This window comes from Scleropages formosus, chromosome 19, assembly GCF_900964775.1.
Source record: "Scleropages formosus chromosome 19, fSclFor1.1, whole genome shotgun sequence".
Taxonomy (NCBI): Eukaryota; Metazoa; Chordata; class Actinopteri; order Osteoglossiformes; family Osteoglossidae; genus Scleropages; species Scleropages formosus.
In genome coordinates, this window is record NC_041824.1 from 18,639,640 (window position 1) to 18,661,239 (window position 21,600).

Here is a 21,600-nt window from a genome sequence, read left to right on the forward strand (position 1 = left end):
TCACTCTGATTTGTGTGAAATTGTTTGGGGCTTATTGTAGTTTTGTTTGCTGGTGGCAGCTGTAATAATCCTCCCAGACTTTTGTTGCTCTGTTTGAATTGTGGTTAGTTAAACTTTTGAACTTCAGTGAAGAGGTAAAGCAGTTTAAATCTACAGCTAATCAGGTAAAAGTAAACTTTCATAAGTTTTTTTTTTTTTTTTTTTTTTTTTTTTTTTTTTTTAAAAATATGTGCTGTTTGTAGCTGTGATTGTCTGCTTGAACATACTAAAGGGACCAAGATTAGAACAGATCAAAATGCAAGAAATGAAATATTTCTTGTGGGGGAGGGGGAGTATTTCTGACTACTTCAGTATAGCAAAAGTAAAAACATGCAAGTGTAACCACCCCCTTATCACAAAAATGTGTGTGGATCTATAATGAAAGTTGTAGGTGTTTAATTTTTAATCAGCCAGGTTAATACTCAGCTGGCACTTGCCCACTTCAAAGCAACATAGATTTGGAACTCCTATAGAGCTAGCAGGCGCTGGAGCACATGCAGAGGGACTTGTCCCAACTTAGAAATAAGGGGGCAAAACTCATGTGAAATACTGGTGTGTTTATTCATTGGCACATTAAATTTTTATTTTACAATCTTCATATTCTCATTCTCTCCTCATACTGGTTTATTCCACAATACCCCTTTCGAGAATGACAACAGCAAAACAAAATTCCAGTGATATGTTCTTTTCAGGAAGTGAAATTCACAGTTAATGTAGACTGGTGGGGCTGTCCAAACATAGGAGCAGGGGCTGATGTTTCAAATGGGCTTTTCAGTCCTTCCCCTCTAACACTGCTTTCAGACCTAAACTGCAAACCACCATCAGATTTTACAGCACAATCTTCACAGTGAAACATTTAAAATAAAAATTCATAATGGCCAACAAGTTATTCTGTAAATTTAATGAGGCTCATTTCATACTTTATAAGGGCAAGTTGGCAAGAAACAATCACTATAAAGACTAGACTGTAAAGCACCCTCCTGTCATCCTAATACTTGAGGTGTAGCCACCACTGCAAGAGGGTGGGATACAGTCAATAGTGAAATATACATTCAATCTGTATTATTGGAAGCTGATGCTGCAATGTGACTCATCTAACACATTTAACAATTACACCACTATCTATACAACCACCATTAGACTTTTTCACCTGATTCCAACTAAAATTAGCCAGGAAAATGTAACTTTGCTTTCTGTTAATGTCTGTTCTCCCAGCTTTTGAGAGGTATGAAGGCAAATGGTTAAAGTAGTAAAGTTAAAAAAAAAAAAAAAAAAAATACACTAAAAACAACATCAATAAAAAGTTTTTGTAAGTACCTGCCTACATCTGTGCTGCTGAACAATCCTGACCTGCCATCATCCTTTCTATATGAAACCAACAAGTGGAAAATCTGGTTAAAAGAACATGACTGCAAACAGAAGTCAATTTTTGCCCAGGTGTCAGAACCAAACAGAGAGATCACCAAATCACTGGTGTTTTAGTACAATAATTTTCAGTGTGTATTGTGGTCACATGAAAAAGTGCAAACTTAAAAATTCACACTTACAAGAACATCACCTCCTTTCTCCCAGCAACAGGTCCAACACTCTAGTAACTGACAAATGTCACCTTTATAAATATTTAATGTCACAGGAGAAAATGTTTCAGACCATAGTCTTGAAAAACAATTGAGGAGGAGTAGTTGTCAAAACAAAAAAAAAAAAAAAAAAAAAAAAAAACTGTTTGAGGATGTAAGTAATGGCAACCAATTTGAATCCCATTCCAATGTTCCACTCTGCTGGAGTGTGTTCTTGTCGAGAACAAAAGTGATTTCCTCAAAGACAAGAGAACGACTTTGATCAATCAATCTCGTTTCCAATGACTCTGCAGTTGTAAAACGTTGATTCAAAGGGCAGCTCATGCTAGATATTGCGGTTGCCTATGGAGGGTGGGGGTTAACAAAAATTGTGAAGGGAGAGGAGGGGGAGACAATCAGCTACAACACCACCATGGAACAAACACCAAACCAGCAATCCTCTGGGGCTGCTGGTACAACTGGAAAACATCTACTGGCAATATTGCAAGTACTGCATCACGCATGACTCCGTAAATTACATTTCTCCCCTTTTGTACTCATCATTTACCTTTTGCAGGTGAGTATTTGATAAAAATTATTTCATGGAGCGAGCTGGCCCATACGGGAAACACCCCTCTAAACATCTAGCTGGCAGCTTTTTCTAGGCAGCAAGTCCTGATAAAGGTGCTCTTTTAAAAAGAATATCCATTAAAAAAAACATTACATAACATGTTTAAACAATCAAAAAAAAAAAACCTGAGCGACAGAATGTAATCTCATGTGGAACATCAGAGTAGGATGTGCTACCGCAGAGCTGTCGACTATTGGTCCTGAAGGGTCAAATCCAGTTGGAGTTTTGGCTCTTTACCGAACAAAAAGCTGAAACCGGGAGCTACACGGGGTCTGGAGAGTAACTTGGATCAGGCTGATTAACGACCCACATGAACAGAAACCATGTGGATTTGGCCCTTCAGAACTCTGGACTACATTAACAGGAGATAAGAAAGCGGTACCCTCGAACCTTGCAAGCTTTGCCCATCTGAAGAAGAGTGAAAGCAACCTCACTACGGTGGACACTTGAGAGGAAGAAATATCAAACATCCAGGCTACTGCAGCGGTTCCACTGAGCTAATACTCTTAAGTGCTGGACATGGTTAGAGAGTCAGAGCCCACCAGATGGCGCTGCTGTACATTTCTCCTCATAGAGGGATGGCAAGAGCTTAGTGTGTCACTAGCTCAAGGCATCGTGCACAAAACCATTTACATACTCTTGTCTGGGCAACTGAATTGTGGAGCCAAAGCCTGTTGGGCAGCCGACAGAAAGTGCCAGAGTTCCTTGGGAAATTGCACAGCGTTAACGAAATGTCACTACATCATTGTGTGCGCAGGACGCTTGACAAAGTCCAAAGAACCAACCAAAGGGCACAAAAACGGAAACAGCGACATTGGTTAGCAATCTTCCCAACCAAAGTTATCATGTGCACAACATACGTCCCTTTTCTATACTACTACCGGCCTATAGATCAGACCAGTGGAACCACTCGGCACCGTCGAGATGTCCAGGAACTCATCGGACACTTTTCCTTCGTGCGTATCGAAGAACGCTGGGCACTTACACCCTCCGGTGCGCCGTTTCCCTACTGAAGTCTTATGTTTGGTGGCTCACTTTTCACAGTGTCAAGTTGCCAGTTGCTGCTTGTGGTAACAAAGGCAGACAATGCAAAAATAAATAAAAAGACTACAGTTAATACGTACAATTGTTAGCGAAATAAAATTCAAGGGGTAAACCGCACAAGCGCTGTTTGTTCCAAATCTCACTCAAAGCAAGCAACCAAGTACGTTTCAGATGCAGATGTACCAACGATCGACGAGAAACAAAAACACAAGACTTGATGAAAATGTTTAAGACCTTGAGGGAAAGTCATTTAGAAAAAATGTCTAAAAGAAAAGAAAACAAGTCCAGTGTTCGTCCGAAAGGAGAGCTGCATTACATTCAGTGGCCATGAAAAGAACAGGTGAAACGAGGCAAGACGACGACGACGACGACGACACGCTGCGTATGGGTGGATGTGCCAGGTGAGAAGGCCAGGAGGCAATGATTTCACCAACCACAACACCACATCTACCACTGATCCACAGGGCTCGTGGAAAACCCACATCAGGCATACACCGACAGCGCCTGACCGCCTTGAATGTGTTTCATCCAAACATGAAATGGTGATGGGTCAGGTGACCTTCACTTTCACCACTGCAGGGGGTGTGCCTCAAAGAACATGGTTATGAGATAATAAACAGCTGGATGCATGTGAAAATGCTCAACCGTGGACATCAACTTTGTGCTTTCCGAAGCTGGAGGATCCCATTTGCAGTTGTGAGAAACAAAACGGTCATCTCAGCCACATCGTGTCCCCTCTCTTCTCAAACAATCGCATGAAAACCGGTAACCCGGCCCACCACTCACTGTCGCACAATAGCGGCGAGCAAATTCGAATATTTCACCCATTTCCCCTTGTTCATCTGAAGCTGAAGTGGCGGTGCTTCCGCGCCTACGGTCCTCCATGATTACACTCTTGCTCTGTTGGCGATTGGGACAACTCACAAAGCCGCTGGAGTGAAAAGCATTCCCTCTACTGCAGTGACGTAGGGAGAACTACACAATACCTCACATCGGTGTGCAAATTTACCGTTCAGTCATGAAGTACAATGAGATAAATAATGTTTTTCCATTTTTGTTTGACAATGTTAACGACTCAAAGGGACCAGGCCAAGAAATCTAGGCCAGACACAGTTTTGACCTTTTTACCCCAGCCCCAATCTAAGCCCTGGGTGCAGTATGGAAATCAAGCCCTGAAGCCATGGTCTCATACCCAATCCCCGAAGAGCAAAGGCGCAGGCAGGTTTTAATTCCCATCCAGCCCCCCTAATGACTTCAACTATGTACACCCATGCAATCCAACACAGTAAAACATTTCTTGAACACGGGGCACAAAAACAAGAGCAGCCTTCAAGTTTATATGATAGTAACGGTGACATTTAAGCAATTAGGAGAGGTGGGGAAAAAAGGCCAACGTAAATGTAGCCCCCTAGGAATAGAGCTTGAGACCCTTGCCCAGTACCCACTAGAACTTAAGCCCCGACACCAAAACAAGGAAGCAAAAAGAGATTTTTTTCTTTCTTTTCTTTTTTTTCTTTTAAAACAGACCCACCCCTCCCAGTCCATACCCATTAAACCACAATTTGTTGCACAGTCACAATATTTGATTGGAAAAAAGAAAAAGAAAAAAAAACATTTACAGAGCATTTCATTCTTTCAGGTTACACCACCCAAAACAATAAAACAAATAAATACCAGTGCTCATGCAGGAAAAGCAGCTTCCCCACACATCCGTCTTTTCAGATATCGAATCAACATTTCCCCATCCATTCAAGGGAGGAAAAGCACAAGGAAGGAAAAAAAAGAAAAAAAAAGGACAGAGACCTTTCAAAGCCTTTACCTTAAGCACTAATTATAAAACAGTACTTTACATCACAACAGTAAGGAGCTGCATTCAGTAAGCCTCACGCTTAAGTACAGAACCAGAAAAGGGAAAGAGACGGTAAGGGAAAGGAAGGAGGAGTAGGAAATGGGTAATGTCTCATGCAATTATCAATAAAAAAAAAAAAGAAAAATAAAATGAACATTTACAAAGTGTTTCATAATCTTCACTCAATGCTGTGCCGCCATTCCGGCACCAAAGGCTGGCAAGGCAATTTTTTTCTTGTGCTGAAAAAAGTAGTAGTAACAGAAGTAGTAGTAGTAGCAGTAATAGTAGAAGCAGTAGTAGTAGTAGTAGTAATAGATGTAGTAGTTGTAGTAAGTAGAAGGATTAATTAAGAAAAGAAGAGGAAGTGGAGAGGTCTGCCGGAGCTCCTGCCTTGTGCGCTAGTTATCTGATACCCGAAACCGAGCTCTGGCTGATGCTGTACGTGGGTGGCGACAGGTCGCTGGCGATGGTGGCCACCAAAGGCGTTCCGTTGCCCGTCAAGCAGGCCTGCTGTAGCGCTTCGAAGTAAGAAGCCTGCACGGGTTTGTGGCACTGGAGCACTCGGCGCGCGTCATCCGTCCGGAACCATTCCCTTTTCCTCCCTGCGATAATGAAAGAGAGAGAGAGAGAGAGAGGCAGGCAACATTCAGACACTGTAGACAGGGACTGCTTTTCACAACCTCTGCCATGTGCATTCCTCACCATGGGAATAAACCAGCAGGGGAAAGGAGCCAATGGCAGATGCTTTGCCCTGGCACAGTGTGTATCACATATCCACAGCAATGAACAAACTATGTGAGAAGTCAAGCTGCTTGAGAGCGATTTAGACCTCGAGCAGAAACAACAGGCCTCACTGTGTAGAGAGTACATTCTAAACAAAAGGAAACTCATCTCTGCTTCTTTCCAGTGGTGTTTTAACACTGATTCATTCAATTTTATCATCATCATAAAATTTATATCAAATTTCTATATGCAACATGGCATCTCGCAATAAATTTAAAAACATACTTTAGGAATTGCTAAAGAGAGCTGCTATGGAACGTACCAATGTTGACGGAATCCTCCCAATCCTCCAGCACCTCCGTGACTATGAGAACGTAGACGTACGTCCTGTGTTTCCGGTCCCTGTTCTGCAAGGACCACAAGTTTGAGAAAAGCGAGACGTGAGAAGACACCCTGACAGGTAGTAGTAGCTGCGGTGGCGGCGGCAGCGATTCTACGACTGAATGCCACGTCCCGTCTGTTGTGCTGCTGTAACACAAAGGTGTACATGCTTTTCGAGGAGTGACCGCCACAAGATGCAGACTCAACCACCTGGTCCTCTTTGGGTCTCCCCCATGGGGGTGGGGGCCATAGGCAGCCCAGGTACACAGAGATCCACATGTCGATCAAGAGAAACACACTGAACTTTTTACAGACTCGTACTCATCAGATATGTTTATAGACATGAGGAATTTTAATAAAGTGCAGTTAGAAGCTCAGCTGTTTTGAGGCCGAATTGGGAGCAGCTCTGTAACAACTGAGCTCTTAATACAGCTTCAGAACAATTTTTTTTTTTTTTTTTTTAAACTTTATTGCTTAATCTTTATAACTTAAAATGACATAAAACACAAGTAAACCATGCTCAAATGGAATTCATTCAATTTTGTTTGAAATGTACAATTTAACTAGTGTTTAAACACTGCAAATAAAAAAATATCATAAGAGTCTGTTTTAGCTTTTCATCCATTCACACATTATCCATAACTGTTAGACAAAAGCAGTCACGGTGCTTCAGGGCCTATGCTGGACTCAAATGCCATGACGAAAGGTACGCCCAGGATGTGACACCGGTCCATCACAGAGCAATTGCATACGCAGCCATTCACTCACTGAAGTCTCTAATTCACCCGAAACACGTCTTTGGACTGTGAGAGAACACACCAAACCCGGGTGCAGCGTGCAAACTACACACCAAGCTGGACTGAAACCCACAGCCCAGGAGCTGGGAGTCACCAGCGCTACCCATTTAGGGTTATATTAACCCAAATTCAACAGTACGCTTTCTAGTAACACACCCGCAGTCATTCACTCATTAAGTTTTAAATGACAAACATTTGTTTTTTAACAATCATTCAAGATTAGTAAGTGAATGGTAGGTTGGATATAAAAACATGACCAGGCACCAAGCTGCATGGACTAGTTAGTGCCGATCCATGCCCAGCTTCAGACAGCTGAAGGACAGCGATACACTGATGTCATACAAATTGATGTGCTCTTCGGGAGAGGTTCTCATTCACAGTCCAGGTGGGTCAAGAGTGTATTTGTCCTAACTGTGCACAACACCACCTGATACAAGCAAGAAACTAATGAGGTGTATCAGGTGGTGTTGTGCGTGCTTGGGACCGGTGCCCCTAAGGACGGCAGCCCGAGAACCCATGTCCCATCACGTCACAAACGCCTCGTGATTCCCAGCTGATTGAACTCGACGCTGCCTGGTGGCCAAAGGGCACGCTCCAGCGGCAACTTTTCTCCTGCTCAGACAGAACCATAAACACTTGGTAAGCGGCGCGGAGGAAAACTAAATCCACTCACCTCGAAAATTCCCACTAGCCGTCCTAGCGTTCCCTTGACGCCGGCCTGTTGAAAGAAGGAAAAAAGTAGAACAAGACAAGTGAACCCCGATTCTGCAGTTCCAGCAATTCTAAAAGTCCTCCATTCGAGGAAGGAAAGATGTGTTTCTATCCTTGATGCTTCTATTTTTTCTCGTGAAGCTTTGCAACCTGAGCCAGAAACACCGCACACAGACAATGTGTCTTTGTTCACCTTGTGAAAGTTCTGTCACACAGCGCAGCACCATCTACGGAGAACACCCGGTGCAAGGGATTTGGGGGTAAAGGGTTTGTCTATTACCATAGCAACCAACAGAAGCCACTCTGTGCAATTTCTAAGAATCACGTCTCTTTTCTCTATAACCCACTCACAGAGCAGACAGCTGCTGGCAGAACATTTTCTCTTAGCGGATCTAAAACAGCTTAGAAGCAGAAACGCGGATTCCAGTCGCAAGTAAAGCAGGTAACACTGACGGCACCATCTGTCATGTGAGCTCAATGAGCGGAGCCGAAGGCAGGGAGCACTTCTTCATCTGTTATATCAGGGACAGGGACAAAACACTAACTGTACAGGTTTAACAAGCAAAATATGTATAGTAGCAGTCAAAAGTTTAAGTACGCTTCCCAGAAACCACGATAATGTTACGTGAGGAATTATTAACAACTGCTTATCCAAGGTAGGGCTGCAGAGGTTTGAAGTCCGCCCCAAACACAGTGTGTACAAGGTGCTCCCCGAATGGAGACATCTTGATAGGTAAACGTCCATAAACCAAACCAGATTCACAACACCACTGGCCATGTCTTTCTACTGCTAAGCAAGTGGACACTATGCCGCCTGAGGTGCTGTGAAGCAATACTGACAAATGTCGGAAATCAATTCCTGCTCTAGTACTTGAGCGGTGTATGGACCCTCAATACAGACTGTGAAAATTGCTCCGCTATAGAAACTGGTAAATCATGGTAAGTGACTCAACAGCGTGAATCACTTTGGAGAAAAGCAGCAGCTAAATTAAACAGTAGTTAGTAGCCGTGAACTGAATTCATCCGCTAACAACAACACTGAATCAGTTATTAATCAATACATTTACATTTATTCATTTAGCAGCCGCTTTTCTCCAAAGCGACGTACACCTGAGCAAAAATACAAGTTGTGCATTACATTAAGAGAAAGAGACATAGCTGCAGACGTGATTCTTAAATAAACCTAGTTTGTTACTTTCCACTTACTGCACCGATGTTTATCGCTCGAGTAGGTGCATAAAACATAGGACAGATGAATCCTGATAACCTTCCCACAATTTTTTTCTTTTTCTAAGGTGCACAAACATTCACATACAATGCCAGAGTAGTGGCTGTGTAAAGGCTTATCTGGGGATGATCATGAAGTTACGGTGCATGAACATTTACACCACGCGAGCTGGAGAGATCTTGGGCAAAGTGAGTCTGGAAAAGGTGAGTTTTCAGACCCTTCTTGAATGTAGACAGAGTTTCTGCAGTTCTGAGTGAGAGGAGAAGCTCATTCCACCACAACAGAGCCAGAACCGAGAACCTCCTTGCTTTACCTTTCGTGTGCGGGACCACCAAGTGAGCAGAAGTAGACGGGTGTGGCTGAGGTGTAGCGGTTCATCAAGTCTTGTAAATAGCTGGGAGCAGTTTTATTGAAGCATTTGTAGACAATAACCAGGGTCTCAATACAGTACTGAATCCATTTAAGTTGTGATATTAGACTGACCTTCACTTATGAGTGGGACTGGTTGACTGCTAATGTGATACAAACCAGGAAGTCGTGCTCCTGTGTTGCCTTACTCTAGGCATGACGCTTCTGTACATAGATAATGTGTTCTGCAATATTCTCATTTTCCCAGGACTGTTTATTCCATGTGTGCTTTGGTTTTATTGTATTGAATGACTGCTCTGAACCCATAACCAGGAATGGAGTGGTTTTGCCAGGAGTCAAGCAGGCAGGGTTGACAGAATGCTTAAGTAGTTGTACTGTGTGTTGTGTCTTTGTCAAGACCACATGAAGGACATGTGTGGCAGTATAATGCCCATGCAATTCGCAAAAAAAATTTAATTGTACTGAATTTTAAGCCCGTTATGTTGAAAAAATGTATGTATTTTCACAAGCTGCTGCATTTTAATTATATGGGACTTTGTTATATGAGAGCTGTGTGGTTTTTCACAAGGCACCTGGTGAACAAGTTGAAGCAGGAAATCAGCTCACATTCCCCCCCCCCCCCCCCCAACTCTTCTGCATCTACTCCCAGAGATGTAGGATACCTGTAGATTTGCTTAGTCTCCTCTGTGCAGTTCGTCCCATACAAGAATTGACCAGGTTTGCCCATGCGTACCCCAACTTCTGACTCGTAGCATAATTATACAGTTACACAAATAATTAAATGGCTTAGCCAGCCGTACCTTTGCTAGAACCCTAAACATACACGTACACACAAAAAATGATTAAATTCACTTTTGGGATACAGATAAACTCAACCTAATGGACTGAATTCCAATTGTAAAAGAAGTGCTGCTTAAAGAAAAGTAGAAATAAAAACAACAAAACAAATATTCATGAGAATCAAAACTGCAAGTTGCCCAAATTCTGTCCAAATCACACATTTTTTTTTTTTTTGCAAATTGTCACTACAGGTTTCTAGCTGCTGTATTGGTTGTACAGACACAAAAAGGCTAACCTTCATTTTTGTAAAACCCACCCTTGAAAAGACTACAATGACCACCAAAAGGCTACTTTCAACAGACGCACTAGAGCCAGAGACAAGTCCAGCAGGACCTGAGCTGGGCAGGAAATACTAAAGGTCCTCAACAGCTTCCTTTTTGTGGCTGTTCCATCTGTGCACATATGATGCCATGTTTATTTCCCTCTGTTTATGCCCCTCGCCATAAACAATGTATTTGAAGTTGGAATGATTAAAAAGGCACTCTCTTCATTCCTTGCAGGTGAGCATGGCCCCATGGAGTGGGGTAGGTGTCTGCATGGTAGTGGGGGATATGGAGCTGGAGTCCTGGAAGGATTGTAGTAGGGACACAGGCCAGGATTAGCTGTAGCTGGCATCACCCCAGAACAGTCTCCTTCAGCTTCCAGTTTCAATCTATTAATAAATCCAAACTCTGCAGCATCCCCCGGAACACACACACAAAAAACAGACACTCTTCTTTCCATACATCATGCCATCCCCAGCTGATCCCCTATTGGTAAGTGAGTAACGTCTCCAAAACCCAAAGGCCAGATCAAATTCAGACAGCGGTTGACGGCTGTGCTACTTTCAGTCCTGATATCGTGGGACTGCAACTTGGCACAGCCCACATTCTACAAGGCACATGCTACACTTGCGCAATGGAAAACAAGACGACTTCTTTCACAAAAATAGCAGAGCAGGTGACCCTCTGCAAGAAGCTGAAATCAGCGACATGTCTGGAATTAATTTGCCACCCCCTTTCTGTACTGTTCCCACAGTTATGCTGTGGGGCAACTGACATTTCCCTTGTTTTTATGACCATCTTCCTAGGTCTCTCTTGGTATTAATAATGTTGACGGAAACTGCAGACATCATCACTATTATGCGATCATGTTAATTGTCACTTAGACATATCACATGTAAGACTATAAACACAGAAGAGGGAGTACTGTGTGCATGAGAAATACAAGGGGTGACGGCAATGTGACGACAGTGAGGCACCTAACAACAAAGTCCACATATGGCACTTGACACCACAGGTAGCGATCTGGCATAGAAGCATGTGAAAGCCAAAGGATTCTCAAAGCAAATGAGAAACACTTGAAAACAATCACAATAGAACTTGTTTACCCACACAGTGCTTTACCGAACAAAACAGATTTTTTTTTAGTATGGAGCATCCTTAAAGTTAGAGATTAGCTGTGTTAAAACAACAGAAGTACCATGTTATCAGAGGTCCATATTTCACCCCAACGTACAGTGCCAGTCAAAAGTGAGTACACCTGGGCCGTACTTGTAGGAAATTAACTGAAGAGAGAGAAAGAGAGAAAGCAAAGCAACATACAGGGGTCCTACATCTCTGGGAAGTGATGCAGAACAGCAGGCGAGATGTGTCAGCTCATGTCCCGATCAAACATGTTAAGAAAATGTTAACCTCACTAAACAAAAAAAAGAAAACTAGCTCCCCACAAGCAAAGACACACCTTTGATTGATACTGTATGTCCCACGTTTTACCTGGACCCTAAATAAATAACTAGGGAGTTAATGGACTGGAGGGAAAAAAATAAATAAAATGTGCACTTCTTGCCACTGTAAATTTTGACAGTCCCAGGCCTGATTTCTGGAAGGATCACTAGCTGCTTTGCACCAAGATTCACCTCCACAATCTACAAAAGCAGGTGTCACACAAAACAACTCATAGAAAAGCAAGTTCTTATTCAGTTCGCACCTGTACAAGTTGAGCCCCAAGGCGATGGCCTGTTGTAAAAGTAGTCATGCTGACTGAAACACTCTGGGTGGGGGGGGACAACTAGCATTGAAAAGGCACTGGGGTGAGGGGCAGCCAAGAGACTCAGCCCGCCCCCCCCCCCTTCATGACTCCCGGTGCACTGCGATCAAAGGTCAGGGTCACTGGGTCTAAACAGAACAACTGAAATTTCATCATTAACCATAACTGAACCTGAAGTCAATAAAGGTATTTTTAAATTAATTATCAACAGAACAACATAGGGACAAGTAGTATTAACAAGAAATTTCAAATATATAGATACATAATACACTGGTTCCTCAACAGGAAGTTTGTTCATAACTTCATTTGAAAATGCAAAGGCACTTTTACCACTGATTCACAATCATTAAAATCATAGCATTACAGGTGGCTTGAGTTACTTGCAGATTTATTAGGTTGTGTAAAGACAGATAATGTTTTATTATAACATTCTCTGTAAGACTGACTTGATTTTTTTTAACTTTAAAAAAAAACTTTAAACTTAATTTGAAATGAGTGGGGGGAAAAAAAAAAAAATTCATTTGCACAGCCTCTTAAATTCTGGGGTTGACCTAGGCAACCCTTGAGCACATGCAATGTTTGTCAGTCTCTGGCCATGTTCTGCTTTATTAATCAAAAGGTTAATATAACAATTGTCCCCTGATATATTCATAGGTTTGGCTCTATAAAACTCTGGGGTAAAGCTATAACATACAAACTTGGCAGAAAGTAATGGTACCCTTGTATTTTATTTAAATAATGCACCATTCTTCCTGAAAAGTGTTGAAATTAACAGTTGTCATTCATGATGTCATTCATACATGCATTTCTTCGGTTTGCAGTGAAACAAAACAAAACAAAAAAAAAAAGCAGTGAAATGAATATAGAATTTTTGATTACTTCACATGGCCCGGACAATATTCTTGATATCTTTTATAACAAAACTGTACTTTTCTGTTACTTCAAGCAGATTGTCTTTATTAATTAGTATCTCAGGTGTCTTCATTCTTTCAACCATTCATTCAGCCAGTTTAAATGGAGGAAACTACTCACTCTGCTCTTTCATGTCACTGTGTGTATCATACTAGACATGGAAATTAATGAAAAGCAGGCACTTGCCTGAGGAGGTAAGACAAGGTAATAGCCAAGCGTGATCAACATAAGGCCACAGCACCATCTCCAAAGAGCTTGATGATCCTGATAGTACTGTTCCCAACTTTATCAAGAAGTTAATGGCCCATGGGACTGTTACCAACATCCCTGGTAGCATAGTGGTTAGAGCGACTACCTTTGGACCAAAGGTTGCAGGTTTGAGCCTCACCTTTGGCTGTAGTACCCTTGAGCAAGGTACTTACCCTGAATTGCTCCAGTAAAAATTACCCAGCTGTATAAATGGGTAAATAATTGTAACCTTAACATTGTAAGTCGCTTTGGAGAAAAGTGTCAGCTAAATGAACAAATGTAAATCCCTGGACAAGGCTACAAGAGGAAAAATTGGCCTGAGACTGAAGAGAAAGGCTGTTAGAATGGTGGAGAAGGAAGCAAGGAAAACTTCAAAACAGGTCAAAGCTGACCTTCACGCTCAAGGTACAACAATTTCAAGTCACACCATCTGTTGCTGTCTCAATGAAAAGCTCCACTGTAGAAGACCCCACTTCTAAGCGACAAACACAAAAAAGCCCAACTGAAGTTTGCTAACTGGAAGAATGGCTTTTGGAAAGACTAAACTAAATTCAAGCTTTATGGTAAATCACACCAACTCTGTGTTCACAGACAATAAACCTAAGCTTTCAAAGAAGAAAAACATCACCCCTACCATGAAACATGAAGGGGGCTCAGTGATGTTTTGGGGTTGCTTTGCTGCCTCCAGCACTGGGTGCCTTAAATTCTGTGCATGCTGTGATGAAATCAGAAAACTATCAAGGCATTTTGGAGCAAAACGTCCAGCCCGGTGTTACAAAGCTGTGTCTCAATGGCAGGTCATCGCTCCTTCAGTAGGATAATGGCCCGAAACATACCTTAAAAAGCACCCAAGAACAGATGAGAAGAAAACATTGGAAAGTTCTGAAGTGGCCTGCTGAGTCCTGATCTGAATCCTATTCTATCTGTGGAAAGAGCTTAAACTCAGTCGGAAGAAAGCAGCAATCAAATCTGAGAGAACTGGAGCACTTTGCTCATAAAGAATGGACCAAACTACTAGATGAGAAGTGTAGAAATCTTTCAGAGCTACATAAAGTATAAAAAAAATACTGGCTTCCTATTTTTGCTATAACTGCATTAAAACTAATCTGAAAATAAAAATGCATCATCTCCACAAACTCCTATTTAATGCCTGTCCCGTAAACATGTGCAGCGTTTGACATCTTGTTAGCGATCACTGACACTCATAAACAGCAGCCGTGAACTGTAAGCACTGTGGAAGGGGGTTAAACGAAGGCATGAGAGAATAAACGTATGCTGCCTGACCCTGACAATGGCAGTCCCAAACCCCTGGGCTGTGCGTTGAACTGAACTAACCGCTAGGTGAGGAAATTAAGTCATATTGCTCTGCAACACAGACAGGCATTTCAGAAAAAATATAAAGTGCAACATCATTTGAAAAACTTCTATATTTTTGAAAGTCTGTAACATAAATATGAAGTCACTGTGACACAAGAACAAAAGATAATATTTAGCGAGAGTGCTCGTGTAGCGCGTTCACGAAGGGGACCAAATCTTCCAAAATTCACCCGAATAATCAATCAGTTCAGATGCTAACTTTCCTAAAGAAACCCACACTCTTGAATGAAACCCATACAGGCTGAGGGAACTGCATGCAGACCATAACTATAAATACAATTATTTGCCAAACATGTAAGACTAATCAACCTGCATTCCACAACTTCATCAAAAACAGAATATTGCTTGCGGCTTAACAGATGTCATTCTCTTTTTTTTATTATACTGAACAGGTTGACTAAAACTCACTAGTAGCAGGAACACTAACTGTTGCTGAGATGTAGAAGGAACCGACAGCTTGGGCTTAAAAGCTCTGCTGTTAAGGTCGAACATGTTGGGTAGTAACCCTAAATTCGAGAAACAGGACAAGCAACAAGTCTTTTTAAAACTCGCTATTATTGCCAAGCACAAAAACTATGCAGTAACAACATTTTCTTGCCTGAACGGAATGCCTACTTAACAATGTAATACGCATCTGGGAGCAATTTGGGCTAATCTGGACACAACAAACGATTCCAGACAACACTTCTGTGGCGACTGCTTGCAGACAACTCTGGGTTTCCAACTTCAAATCGCGTACGGGACACTGTTACAGAGTGTCCATAACTTAAAGAGGCTTAAAGCAGAGAGATCGCAGTGGCATGAAATTTAAAGAAAAAAAAAGTAAACATGACAATCAGATCTGTTGTATGAAATGGATTTTTTGGCATTTCACTATGTGGCACCTCAACTTAGTTACGCAGCACAAGAGGCGCACACAAAGCATAACCTCGGGCTTAGGCTGTTTTGGGTTGCGCTCCTTCGAATGGCAAGCGGAACTGCAAACCTCGGTTTCAAGGCCTTTAAAGCATCTGATCGCCCTGGCGTAACCGGACACCAAGAGGTAACGGTTCTCGAGTTTCAGAGGGGAGAGGCGTGTAGAGCAGTGCAGGTTCTCCATGGGTGCCCCGCTGGGAGCTGGAGGCGTTGGGTTACAATGCCCCCCTTTACTCAGCAACCCATATAGCACTATGACGGCTGGGAACAGCGGAGGGCAGGAAAGCTTTGCTTACATTTACAAGCGTGGTACCGAGAAAGTAGACATGACACCGAGAAATGGTTGCGGCAGCCCATGTGACAAACATCTTCCTTTACAATTAAAACCAGTCCATCTCCTGACAGAACAGGAACCAGACTACATTCATCACTGTTCTTAATTAGGTAAAGACTGCAGGCAGTTTTGTTAATGCCACAACTATTTGGAAAACTCAAAAGGAATGTACATGGAAACACACAGACAGTCTGAAAGCGCTCATCCCAAGCGGGGTCGCAGCGAACTGGAGCCTAAGCCAGCAACACAGGACGCAAGGCTGGAGGGGACACGCCCTGGACGGGATGCTGTACCACCGTGCCCCCCACACATGGAAACATTCCAGATCATACGATCAATTTCAGGAAGACCTGAAACAGGAAACTGTGATTTATCAGTATGAAAAGGAAAAAAAAAAAAAATACACATTATAACGAAAGGTAAAATGAGCATTTCCAAGCAAAGTGTTACAATGTAATGTGGAGGTGAAAAATGGCACTAAAAAGAAGTACCTCCTCACACACTTCGCGAACAGCAGCAACGTTGGGCTCCTCCTCCGGCTCCATTCCGCCTCCGGGAACGATCCACTTGTCCGGGTGTCGGCTGCTGCTCACCAGCAGCACCTGAGGAGGAAGACAAACCCGTGCACTGAGGTGGATGGTTCTGATCCCAGGCTACCATAACACACTACCTGGGCAGAAGGGGGCAAAGTGGTGAAGGTACTAGAATCCTTTCAGTCACAAGAAGAATGTTAAAGTCGCTTTTAAATTAATAAATTAGAATGTTTACATGAAAACAGATGACCTCAGATAAAAATAATCAAGACTGATATTTAAAAAAAAAAAAAAAAAAAATGTAGAACCCACATTTCAGCAAAGTTTGCATGAAATCACTGAGAGTGTTTATATGGTGCCTTGCAGTAACCGGAAGGGATGAGCTCGCTGAGGTATCGTTTGGGTTCTTTTTGGATTGCCATTCATAAAATGAATTCATTTCTCGATTCTGCTTTCATTGCTAACCTTTATTTAGGTGACAACTTTCTCATGGGACACTTGCGATGTCTGATAATACACTGTACAATTATTTACCCATTCATACATCTGGCTATTCTTACTTTGTCAATCCAGATTAAGTAGCTTGATCAAGTATGGCACAGTAGGACTGGAATCTGATCCAACAAAGTTCAGATTGCAAAACAACAGCTATACCACTACAAAATTTGCTGCCCATAGCTATGTATAACAAGAACATTAATCCAAATGGATGAACAAAATTCATAAGGCCAATTTATCTGAGTCTTTTACCAAGTTTTTTAAAAAAAACAAATCAGTAATTAAGGACAAGCTAATAACATCACAAATGCCACGCCCCTAAACCGCACATGTCCGATATCACAAAAAACCAATACTTCCTTCCCGAATATAACTGCACGTAATAGAACTGACTTCACATTTATCACATATTACATATATAAATGTATATGCTGCCGTACATACGTTCAAATTTACTTAAAAACAACCTATAAGAAAATATTGAGCAATACTGAACAGGCACGTCATTGAAACCTATACTACTTATTTCTGATGGATGGGAGATGAAAGTGTAAACTCTATCCAGTGTAACAGAGAGTAGGTGAGAACAGCTAGCTGAACTTGTTGCATCATCAAAGATGGGGTGGGCTATATATGGATGGAAGCACCATCGAGTCAGACTCCGAGCGACCGCTCGTGCGGTTTTCGAGACAAAAGAGGAACGGAAGCGGTTTGCCAGCCCCTTCTTCCATGCATGTCTGGGGGGGCAAACACAGGGAGAAACGTATAAACTCCAAACACCCTGAGCAAGGCTCAAATGCCACTCCCACCAAGCAACTCAGGCGCTGTGAGGCATCAGCTTCACCAGCTGTGCCCCCTGTGGGCTATAAGCGAATCCCGTGAACGTACCGTCTTCCTGACGTACACCGGTACGTCCTCACTACGTGGCCCCGACAATCTACAATGCAGAAGTCAGAAGCTGAACAGGGGAAACTGACCGACCGTCATTTCCGCCATTCGCCGCTTCGCACCTCGTCCGGGGGGTGCGATGCCAGAACGCTTCACTAATAACAGGATTTCACGTGACATAATCATAATAATAAATTATCCAGTACTAAGCTGACACTTTTGTCCAAGGTGACTTACAGTGTAAGATAAGTTTACAGTGATTTACCCACTGATACAGCAGAGTATTCTTACTATATTGACTCAGGGTAAGAACCTTAAATCAAAGGCACCGCAGGAGGACTGGGATCGGAACAAAGAACCTTCACGGACAAGGTGACGGCCGACGGCCCCAAACGCCACGGTCCCTGCGGAACGCGAACCCGGAAGACCAGCGCAGAGAGAGGGGCGAGAAACTTCCCGCCGGCGCTGCGGCCACGTGGCTCCTGCAGCTCAGGCGTTCCAAGGCCTGCAGGGGGCACAGCGATTAAGGACACGGACTTGTCTTGTCGACTCACGCCAGGCTGCTGGTTCAAGCCCCACTCTCCCGCATACTGCTGGCTGGCTGGCTTGATCCAGGTACCTACCCTGAGCTGACACACACACAGTAAAACAGTTTGCTTACAGTTACACCGACTGAGGTGGGAAATCACCGTAAGTCATTCTAGCGCAACCACTACTTTATTAAGGTTTATGTGGGACTCTATCCTGTCTCCACACAAAGGGCAGCAGATGGAGGGGGGGGAGGGGGTATGATATCGCCGAACGCAGACTAACCCTTAACGCCAAACGCGGCGCCTCGTTGTGTCCGGTTCTGCGCCACAAACCCGATCCTGACGAGATCGCGCGCAATAAAGGAAGGACGGCGGGGGAGCGCGCGCGCGCGCGGCCGGTGCGCGTGCAGCCTGCCGACCCAACGCTACGTTGCCCAGCACGTCCCGCGCCTCCATGTTTCCATGACCATCAGTGATCACCATGGCCGTCCAGCCACACAGGCTTCTCAGGAAAACGGCCGGGCAGCCACTCCTAACCCAACCGTCGTCGTCGTACTGTACCCCTCAACCGAGCCCAATCATTCCCCGATGCGTCAACCCCCCCAGGGTGCTGTGTGTCGTCCCGGCCCGTGAGGCCTCTCACCTCCTCCTCCGTTTCGCTCCTGAAGCACAAGCAGGCGGCTCTCTTCTTGTAGCCATCGCCATCGTAGGTCCGGGTCTGGTTCGACTTCAGCTTCATCATTTCGCCCTCGAAACGCAGAAGCCGTAGGAGAAAGGCCGCTACTTTCGACGCAGAGCCCGCAAAAGGACGCCCCCCACCCCCTTCGCTTTGTTCTCAACAATGACAACTTCTTCTCCGCTTCATTTTCACGGACCGGAGCGCATCTCCCGCACGGACGCCATTATCGAAAGCGCTGCGCACAACGCGTAGCGACACACAAAGCGTGGCCGGCGGCGCGGGATTTGTTGCCCACTCTGGCTTCGTGAATACGGCTCTGCGCTACCGCGCACCCGCGGGAGGACACGGCGGAGACCTACGCTGACGGCGCAAGTTGCGCAACGCTGCCGTTACGTACGGGGAGCGCGCTGCGCCGCTCCGCATTTAACAGTCATGTGCCTGAGATCCGCTTTAGTCCTAAAAATCTTGAAAGTTTTCACGTTGGTGGCAGTGCTAATTGTGGTGAACATCTTGGCGCGCGTACCTGTTGAGGACGGGTGGTGTACTACTGAATGTATCTCTGCAAAGCTCGCGTATGTGAATAATTAATTTGGAAGGCAGTCCCGTTATAAAACATCGGTTAGTCCTGCTTCAAGGGGGATACGGACAATAAAATGTTTAAATTCAGAAAAATAAAGTCATGGGCCCGCGCACTTCTGTCGAACTTGTCATAAACTGACAATTATTCGAAATTTCATAGTGAGTTATTACGTTCATTAAATCCGGCAATTTTGTAATCCTTCTCTGCTGTTTGTTTGCAAAATGAAGGTGAAAGTTCCCTTGAGGCCTCGGATTTTAGTGCCTGTCAAATGCAGACTTATTTATTTCTTGACCGATGACTTTTCCGAGCCAAAAAGTTTTGTACAAGATAACAATCAGATGGTGGCAATTCAAGATGAGACATAAAATGAACTTAAATCTTTTCAGATGTCAGTTCCTGAACATGTGAAATACTCGTGTTCCCTTGTGATAACGATCCAAATCTAGTCTCAGGATGAATAAAAGAAGTCAGAATCCAAAACTGTTCTCAAGCCTTGAGAAGAAGGCGCTGAGTAAACTGGGTAAATCATGGTAAACTTCATTTTTTATTGTGAGTCGCCTTGGACAAATGTAGTAGCAGTAGTAATAATGGTAATAATACTATGGTTATTTTTGCCTTTTCATAAACGTATGCAACACAATTGGCAATTTGCAGGTTACATATGATTAATAAAAGTTGTGGCGAAGGAGACATATCTTTGCACTGTGTTTTTTCTTCAACATACTATTTCATATTTAGCACAATATTTATTCTGCACAGAAGCAGGATATTAATAATTAAAAGAAGCACGTGTATAATGACAAAATGTTGGGTTTTCTCCCCAGGGTCTTTCTCTGGAGTAACAGGAGCAGAAATCAATCCCCCTGTCCGACTTGTTACACAAGACCCCTGCGGATGGCGGAGCTGAACACGTGTCCTTTTCCAGGATATTAATTCAAAAGAGCCTTTCCATGGAAAGGAAAATCACCTGCACGAAAATCACCGTGTGAACGCCGACCTTACTTAAATAAGCTTTAATTTAAATAACTTTACGACACTAAAGTCGCAAGGTTTCCTTCATCGAGGTGTCTTCGGAGGAAGCAAAATTCACACATCTCTGATTTACATCAACGTTTCCAATAAGGTAGTTACATGCTAAATCATTTCTATATAAGTAGCGTTAACTTTCTGTGTGGACTACCCGATGTACTCCACGAAAAGTAGATGAAAAACTCGAAAATGTACAAATAGCCCGCAATCAAAACACTTCCGACTCCGGACACGTGGGGGCGCTGCTGACTCGTCTTCGTTAAATCATATACAAGCCCTGCTGCCAGTGCCTCGTAGGTGTCCAGCGTTAATGTCCCTCCCTCCTATTGTCTAATGCCAGTCCGAATTAGAGTACACCTGCTATTTATATTCACAATAACTTTTTCCTTGTCATCGTTCTCTGCCATAGGATGCAGGGAGTGTCACGTTAGCCTCTTGGAATCCAAATGCATTCATACTGCCCGTATCGAGTAGCACTGGTTACGGTCAATTTTACTGTATTACGGTCCTGATCACCAAATGGGCATACATGATACATCATACAGTCAAAATACATTATTCGATATGTCTGGGGAGTAAAATAATCAGCAAAATTTTACCTTAAACGACGTTAAATATTATATAAAGTGGACTGAGAGTGGGTTAAATTCAGGAAGCACGCAGGCCTTTTAAAGAACTTTTACATATAAAGTGCGAACACTCCAGAAATGGGCCATCTCCTTATTGTAAGAAGCAGCGAAGAAAAGAGTCCAGCTTCTTATTGTTTTATGGGAGGCAGCGCGCGGAGTGACCTCACCATCCACGCCGCTGATTGGTGGAGCGGCGCCAGCTCGAGCCGCGGCGCACGTGACCCTCCTTTCTCGGAACGTTCCTGGAAAGC

The 21,600-nt window shown here is 43.4% G+C and overlaps 1 protein-coding gene across 1 annotated transcript; it reads right to left on the minus strand.

Annotated features, from left to right (window-relative positions):
• Positions 1-5,393: 5,393 nt before the first annotated feature.
• Positions 5,394-19,354, minus strand: LOC108939357 (diphosphoinositol polyphosphate phosphohydrolase 1-like). Its single transcript, XM_018760630.2, has 5 exons — positions 19,076-19,354; positions 16,475-16,585; positions 7,694-7,738; positions 6,165-6,249; positions 5,394-5,721 (listed from the first exon to the last, which is right to left on the minus strand). The coding sequence occupies exons 1-5, from the start codon at positions 19,172-19,174 to the stop codon at positions 5,522-5,524; spliced, it is 540 nt and encodes a 179-aa protein (XP_018616146.1). The 5' UTR covers positions 19,175-19,354; the 3' UTR covers positions 5,394-5,521.
• Positions 19,355-21,600: the final 2,246 nt, after the last annotated feature.